The 8,268-nt window shown below is 37.0% G+C and overlaps 1 protein-coding gene across 1 annotated transcript; it reads left to right on the forward strand.

Moving 5' to 3' along the window:
• Nucleotides 1-3,375: 3,375 nt before the first annotated feature.
• LOC128032564 (uncharacterized) lies at nucleotides 3,376-5,785 on the forward strand. The gene is made up of 3 exons (XM_052621178.1): nucleotides 3,376-3,472; nucleotides 4,301-4,394; nucleotides 5,206-5,785. Exons 1-3 carry the CDS (start codon nucleotides 3,376-3,378, stop codon nucleotides 5,783-5,785), a joined length of 771 nt encoding a protein of 256 aa, XP_052477138.1.
• The last annotated feature ends 2,483 nt before the right edge of the window (nucleotides 5,786-8,268 follow it).

Consider the following 8,268-nt stretch of genomic DNA (forward strand, 5'->3'; position numbering starts at 1 on the left):
TAATCGGTAAAAATAATTATTATTCAAAAGTATGTGTTGTAGTGGGAATTTGATGTTGCCATAGAAGGAAAAATGTTCAGCATGTTATAAAACTTAAGAATAAGTGATGAAGTTTAATTTCGAGCTTGGGGACAAAAGTGTAATTATGCAAAAGTTTCGGGCAAAATTGTAATTTTCAAAAAGTTGGGTGGTGGATTATTTTAATAAATGTGAATATTAAACGAGTTAAATTTGCTATTATAGATCAAGAAAGACGTGAAGAGTATATCAAGCGGGAAAAGAAAAGATAGTGGAGTAAAGTGCAAAATTACGATATTTTGCACCGAGGTAAGTAAACACGTGACTTAATGTATTATTTTGATATTATTTGATATATGTTGAGATTTATTTGGAATTAAAATAAATGTTTGGCAATATCCTAAAAATGTTGTTAAATCGGGAAAGGTGATAAAGGGTTGCAATATATGGTTTATGGGTTGAACACTCGAAATAAGCGAAGTATGTTGTATATAAAAGGGGTTCTTTGTGTCTTGATTCCCGATTCATTGGTGGTGCTAGGTGCGTGATCCACCATACCTTTGAAATGTGAAAGGGGGTTGCTATGTGCTGATTCCCCCGAGGGGTTGCTAAGTGTTGATCCCCCGATTTCATTGGTGGTGCTAAGTGCGATATCCACCGTACCTTTGAAATGTGAAAGGGGTTGCTATGTCTTTGATTCCCGAGGGGTTGCTAAGTGCTGATTCCCGATTTCATTGGTGGTGCTAAGTGCGATATCCACCGTATTTTGAAATGAAAAGGGGTTGCTAAGTCTTGATTCCCGATTCGATTGGTGGTGCTAAGTCTTGGGATCCACCGATAACGGTTAACATTCGAGTGTTCAACGAAAAAGTGTGGAAGGTGAATATTGCCATATGGTGGAAAATTTTATGGGGTAAATATTGAGTTGAATACTAAATCGACCCATGTATGAGATGGGAGAAAATATCAAAAACGCAAAAGGAACGATTTAATTATAAACTGTGTTGAACAACAATAATTGGGTAACTTTGAAAAATCAGCATAAATGGTGGAAAATGAATGGGAAGCTGAATAATATATGAAATTGAAGTTGAATGTATCTATTCTCATATGAAAGAAATAGAATAAGCAAAAGAGTTGTATTTTTGGAGATATCTGAATTTTACTGAAACAGGGCTGGATTGATTTCGAGATCCCCTGTTCTAAGTTTGGAAAATTACAAAAAATTTTAAAAAAATAATTATGGCATGAAATTTATATCCCTGGAATCCTTATTGAGTCTATTTTTAGTAGAAACAAGCGAAACCATTTTTCAAATTTTTTACAGAGAGTTAAGTGAATTTTAGTGAGGAAGGGTCAGAACCGTTGGGCAGTGAAACAGGGGAAGGTTTAATGAATAAAATGTACTAATTTGTCGGGTCAAAAATTCTAAAATTTTTATGGTGAAATGATATATGAGTCTAGTTTCAGGGAAAATTTACGGAACTCAATTTGGAGCCCTGTAGCTCCAGATAAAAATAAATTAGCGACTATGACGCAGAAAAATAGCTTGCTGGAAATTGCCTAAACAATAAAGTTATTCATGAATAAGTTTATATTTTGGTGTAGTTATGGGAGTAATTACTTATTTATCATGTGTTTACTTACTAAGCTATATGCTTACTCGGTTTTATTTTTCTCTTGGTTATAGTGACTTCCAACAACTCGAAAATTGGAACAAAGTCAGACAATCATCTACACTATCCTTCACATTTGGGGTATTTTACTACTAGTGTTCCGAAATTTTATGGCATGTATAGACAATTTATGTAATGTGGGATCATCATGTAAATATATGTTATGGTTCCCTTTTAAATGTAGTGTTTATTAATAGTTAAACTGTATGTGTGTTTATACAAATGAAATTGGTGGGTATATTGGAATGTGTTCTAAATTTGCAGGAGGTTTAAGCAAAAATAAGTAGGAATGCTGTCGAAATTTTTTAAAAATTTAGTAATACCTCATACTCTGTTCCGGTAAGGTATACGGGTATGGGGTGTTACATTTTAGTGGTATCAGAGCTACGGTTTAGTCGGTTCTCGGACGAATAAAATACGTGTGGAAGTCAGTCTATACATGCCATAAAATTATTGTGATAGTGTGATGATTTCTGACAATTTAAAATTTTGTTTTATATAGTAAATGAATCCTGATCGAAGTGTGGCAGATGATGTTGAAAGTAACGCGCTGGCTCTCGCGCAAGGGACCGCTCAAGAAGAGAGTAGACATGAGACACATCGATAAGATGAGGCTCGGGAAGCCTTCCTCCGGATGATGAGTGATTGGTATACAGAATATGTCTGTGTAAATCCGAATGTTCCACCTCCTCCACCCCCTCCTATTCCTCAACCGGTCCCCGTAGCTCCACGAAGTGCTGAATTGGTGAGATCAAGTAAACCACCCGTTGATAGAATTCGAAAGCATGGGGCTGAAGATTTCAGGGCCAATGTTGATGATGATCCGAAAAAAGCCGAGTTTTGGCTTGAAAATACTATTCGGGTATTTGATGAATTATCTTGCACCCCTGAAGAATGTTTGAAATGTGCTGTGTCTTTATTGAAGGATTCGGTATATCGTTGGTGGAAAACATTGATATCGGTGGTTCCAAAAGAAAGAGTTACTTGGGACTTCTTTCAGGAAGAATTTAGAAAGAAATATGTAAGCCAACGATTTATTGATCAGAAGCGCAAAGAGTTTCTCGGGTTGAAACAGGCGAATGTCCGTAGCGAATATGAACTGGAGTTTGTTGGCTTAGTAAATATGCCAGAATGTGTGCCACGGAGGCTATTATGTGTAAAAGATTTGAAGAGGGCTAAATGAAGACATCAGATTGCATGTTGGGATTTTAGAGTTAAAAGAATTTGTGGTGTTAGTTGATCGGGCTGTAAAGTCAAGAACCGAGTAGAGAAAAGAGAAGGCGAGATGGAATCTCGAGTTGTAAGGAAGAGGACAATGGGCAGAACATTTCAATCTCATCCAAGAAGTTTAAAGGATGGATCCACGACCAACCTGGTTCATTGGGTATTCACGCAGAGACCGAGGGAGGTCGATTCGAGCTACAACTCAAGCTACCTTTGTAGCAAGTGTGGGCAATGTAGGAAACACCCGGCCTGAATGTCAACAGTGTGGCAGTCGACATATTGGTGAGTGTTGGGGATTTAAACGAGCTTGTTTCAGGTGTGGTTCGCAAGAGCATTATGTAAGAGATTGCCACGAGAGAAGAGAGGAAGAAAATTTGCCAAGAGCTGGATCGGGTGATATTGTTAGTAGAGGAGACCGCCGAGAAATGTGGGAAGCAAAGTCAGTGGTAAAAGTGTGATGAAAGATGCAGATGGAGGATCAGAAATTAGAGCGCCTGCCAGGACTTATGCCATACGTGCTCGAGAGGATGCCTCATCTCCCGATGTGATTCTTGGTACATTTCTCTTCATGATATTGATGTTATTGCTTTGATTGATCCGGCTCTACTCATTCATATGTATGCATGAAATTGGTATCTAGTAAGAAATTGCTGTTGAAAACACTGAATATGTAGTTAAAGTATCAAATCCTTTAGGCAAATATGTCTTAGTTGATAAGATTTGCAAGAATTGTCCCCTGATGATTCAAGGTCACTGTTTCCTGGCTAATTTGATGTTGTTACCATTTGATGAGTTCGATGTTATTTTGGGGATGGATTGGTTGATACTGCATGATGCCAAGGTGAATTGTAGACAGAAAATTCTTGAATTAAAGTGTGAAAATGGTGAAATTCTCTGAATTGAAATAGAGGAGCCAAATAAGTTGCCTATGGTGATTTCGCACATGTCTGCTCAGAAATACTTGAGAAAGGGATGTGAAGTTTATCTTGCTTATGTGTTGAATCTTGATATAAGCGGGTGAAGCTTGAATCGAGTCTTAGTAGTCGTGAATTTCGGATGTATTTCGGAGGAATTGCTTGGGTTACCTCCGATTAGAGAAGTTGAGTTTTCTATTGATCTGTTACCTGGTACTGCACCGATTTCTATTGCACCGTATCGAATGGCTCCGACTGAGTTGAAGGAATTAAAAGCTCAGTTACAAGAGTTGACAGATAAATGATTTGTGAGACCGAGTTTTTCTCCTTGGGGTGCTCCTGTGTTATTTGTGAAAAAGAAGGACGGCTCTATGAGACTTTGTATTGACTATCGTCAGCTCAACAAGGTGACTATAAAGAAGAAGTATCCTTTGCCGAGAATTGATGATTTGTTTGATCAATTAAAAGGGGCAACAGTGATCTCCAAGATCGATCTGAGGTCTAGTTACTATCAGTTGAGAGTTAAAGAGTCTGATGTGCCGAAAACCGCCTTTAGAACGAGGTATGGACACTATGAATTCCTAGTAATGCCTTTTGGGTTAACAAATGCTCTGGCTATTTTTATGGACTTGATGAACCGAATTTTCCGGCCGTACTTGGATAAGTTCGTGGTGGTGTTAATAGATGATATTTTAATCTATTCTCGGGATAAATCTGAGCATGCAGAACATTTGAGAACTGTGTTGCAGATTCTGAGAGAAAAGAAATTGTATGCTAAATTCAGCAAAAGTGAGTTTTGGCTTCGTGAGGTTGGATTCTTGGGACATATAGTTTCAAGTGAAGGCTGAGCATCAAGTGCCATCGGGTTTACTTCAACCGATAACGATTCCAGAATGGAAGTGGGACAGTATTACGATGGATTTTGTGATAGGATTGCCTTTAACTCCAAAGAAGAAAGATGCTATTTGGGTAATTGTGGATAGATTGACAAAGTCAGCCCATTTTATTCCGATACGCATTGATTATTCACTTGACAGGTTGGCGGAATTATATGTTGTTGAAATAGTGAGATTACATGGGGTGCCTAAATCTATTATATCGGATAGAGATCCGAGATTTACTTCGAGGTTTTGGATAAAGTTACAGGAAGCTTTGGGTACGAAATTGAATTTCAAGATCTTGCATTTCATCTCGCAAACCGATGGGCAATCGAAAGGGTGATTCAAGTTCTTGAAGACATGCTCGGTGTTGTATTTTAGAAATGAAGGACAGTTGGGAGAAATATCTACCTTGGTTTAATTTGCTTATAATAATAGTTATCGATCAAGTATACAAATGGCACCGTATGAAGCATTATATGGGCGTAAATGTAGAACCCCTTTATATTGGACTGAACTCGGTGAGAATCGAATTCATGGAGTCGACCTGGTGAAAGAAACTGAAGAAAAGGTGAAAGTAATCCGTGATTGCCTAAAAGCTGCCTCAGATCGGCAAAAGTCGTATGCGGATTTAAAGAGAAAAGAAATTGAGTTTCAAGTGGGTGATAAAGTGTTCTTGAAAGTATCCCCATGTAAGAAGATTCTGAGATTTGGTCGTAAAGGCAAACTAAGTCCACGTTTTATTGGACCATATGAAGTTACTGAGAGAGTTGGCCCTGTAGCATATCGGTTAGCTTTACCGCCAAAGTTGGAAAAGATACATAATGTATTTCATGTGTCGATGTTGCGACGTTATCGCTCGGATCCTTCACATATAGTTTCTCCTACAGAGATTGAGGTTCGATCAGATATGACTTATGAGGAAGAACCCATAAAGATTTTGGCTCGGGAGGTCAAACAGTTAAGAAATAAAAGTGTAGCCTTAGTGAAAGTGTTGTGGCAAAAACATGGAATGGAAGAGGCTACGTGGGAACCGGAGGAAATTATGAGGAAACAGTACCCAAACCTCTTTTAGGTAAGATTTTTGGGACGAAAATCCCTAAGGGGAGAGTTATATGACCGATTGGGCCTAGTCGGAATAGTGGTTTCGGGACCACAAACCGACGAGGAAAATATGGTTATTATTATATTTTATGGTCTACAATTTCACGGAAAATTTTCGTAAAAATTTCGTTTGAAAATTTCGACGTTTGGGCACTCAATTTAGTCAAAAGGACTAAATTGTAAATAGTGCAAAAGTTGAGTTCTACATCTTAGAGCTGTCTAATTGTTATGAAATTTTAAATTGGAGGTCTTTATGTGGTAATTAGACCATTAGTTAGTTGATGGACAAAAATAGATATAAGAAATGGGTGAAATTGATTTTTTAAATGGGGGCATTTTAGTCATTTGGTTATTAAATAGAATTAAATGGGAAAAAGATGGCAAAATATGCTCATCTTCTTCATGGTGAACGAAATCAGCAAGGGGAAAGCCATATTTAGGGTTTTTAAGCTTTCAAGCTCCATAGTAAGTGATTCTAAGCCCCGTTTTTAATGTTCTTCGTATTTTTGGAGTCTCGGTAACTTGGTTTAGCTTATTCTACCATTAATTCGTGTTAGGGTTCATATTTGGAAAAATACCCATAGGTGATATGTGTTTATTTTGCTGTTTTATGGTGGAATATGAAGCTAGAGATTATGTTAAACAACTATTGCTAAGCAATTTTAAGCGAAAACGGGTAAATAGACAAAATCGGTAAAAATAATTAATATTCAAAAGTATGTGTTGGAGTGGGAATTTGATGTTGCCATAGAAGGGAAAAATGTTCAGCATGTTATAAAACTTAAGAATAAGTGATGAAGTTTAATTTCCGAGCTTGGGGACAAAAGTGTAATTATGCAAAAGTTTGGGGGCAAAATTGTAATTTTCAAAAAGTTGGGTGGTGGATTATTTTAATAAATGTGAATATTAAACGAGTTAAATTTGCTATTATAGATCAAGAAAGACGTGAAGAGTATATCAAACGGGGAAAAGAAAAGATAGTGGAGTAAAGTGCAAAATTACGATATTTTGCACCGAGGTAAGTAAACACGTGACTTAATGTATTATTTTGATATTATTTGATATATGTTGAGATTTATTTGGAATTAAAATAAATGTTTGGCAATATCCTAAAAATGTTGTTAAATCGGAAATGTGATAAAGGGTTGCAATATATGGTTTATGGGTTGAACACTCGGAATAAGTTAGGAGTATGTTGTATATAAAAGGGGTTCTTGTGTCTGATTCCCGATTCATTGGTGGTGCTAGGTGCGTGATCCACCATACCTTTGAAATGTGAAAGGGGTTGCTATGTCTGATTCCCAGGGGTTGCTAAGTCTTGATTCCCGATTTCATTGGTGGTGCTAAGTGCGATATCCACCGTACCTTTGAAATGTGAAAGGGGTTGCTATGTCTGATTCCCCAGGGGTTGCTAAGTGCTGATTCCCCGATTTCATTGGTGGTGCTAAGTGCGATATCCACCGTATTCTTGAAATGAAAAGGGGGTTGCTATGTGCTGATTCCCCCGAGGGGTTGCTAAGTGCTGATTCCCCAATTCAGTGGTGGTGCTAAGTGCGGGATCCACCGATAACGGTTAACATTCCGAGTGTTCAACGAAAAAGTGTGGAAGGTGAATATTGCCATATGGTGGAAAATTTTATGGGGTAAATATTGAGTTGAATACTAAATCGACCCATGTATGAGATGGGAGAAAATATCAAAAAGCATAAAAGGAACGATTTAATTATAAACTGTGTTGAACAACAGCAATTGGGTAACTTTGAAAAATCACCATAAATGGTGGAAAATGAATGGGAAGCTGAATAATATATGAAATTGAAGTTGAATGTATCTATTCTCATATGAAAGAAATAGAATAAGCAAAAGAGTTGTATTTTGGAGATATCTGAATTTTACTGAAACAGGGCTGGATTGATTTCGAGATCCCTGTTCTAACTTTGGAAAATTACCAAAATTGTAAAAAAATAATTATGGCATGAAATTTATATCCCTGGAATCCTTATTGAGTCTATTTTTATTAGAAACAAGTGAAACCATTTTTCAAATTTTTTACAGAGAGTTAAGTGAATTTTAGTGAGGAAGGGTCAGAACCGTTGGGCAGTGAAACAGGGGAAGGTTTAATGAATAAACTGTACTAATTGGCTGGGTCAAAAATTCTGAAATTTTTATGGTGAAATTATTTGTGAGTTTAGTTTCAAAGAAAATTGACGGAACTCAATGTTGAGCCCTGTAGCTCCAGATAAAAATAAATTAGCGACTATGACGCAGAAAAACAGCTTGCTGGAAATTGCCTAAACAATAAAGTTATTCATGAATAAGTTTATATTTTGGTGTAGTTATGGGAGTAATTACTTATTTATCATGTGTTTACTTACTAAGCTATATGCTTACTCGATTTTATTTTTCTCTTGGTTATAGTGACTTCCAACAACTCGGAAATTGGAACGAAGTCAG

Source organism: Gossypium raimondii, chromosome 9 (assembly GCF_025698545.1).
Source record: "Gossypium raimondii isolate GPD5lz chromosome 9, ASM2569854v1, whole genome shotgun sequence".
Lineage (NCBI taxonomy): Eukaryota > Viridiplantae > Streptophyta > Magnoliopsida > Malvales > Malvaceae > Gossypium > Gossypium raimondii.

Excerpts from the sequence above, each read along its gene's own strand:
- LOC128032564 (XM_052621178.1), top strand. The coding sequence starts at position 3,376 with ATGAAAGATGCAGATGGAGGATCAGAAATTAGAGCGCCTGCCAGGACT. Across the intron at positions 3,473-4,300 it reads ATCTCCCGATGTGATTCTTG|GGGCAACAGTGATCTCCAAG; the intron begins GTACATTTCTCT and ends ATCAATTAAAAG. Across the intron at positions 4,395-5,205 it reads AAAACCGCCTTTAGAACGAG|AACCCCTTTATATTGGACTG; the intron begins GTATGGACACTA and ends GCGTAAATGTAG.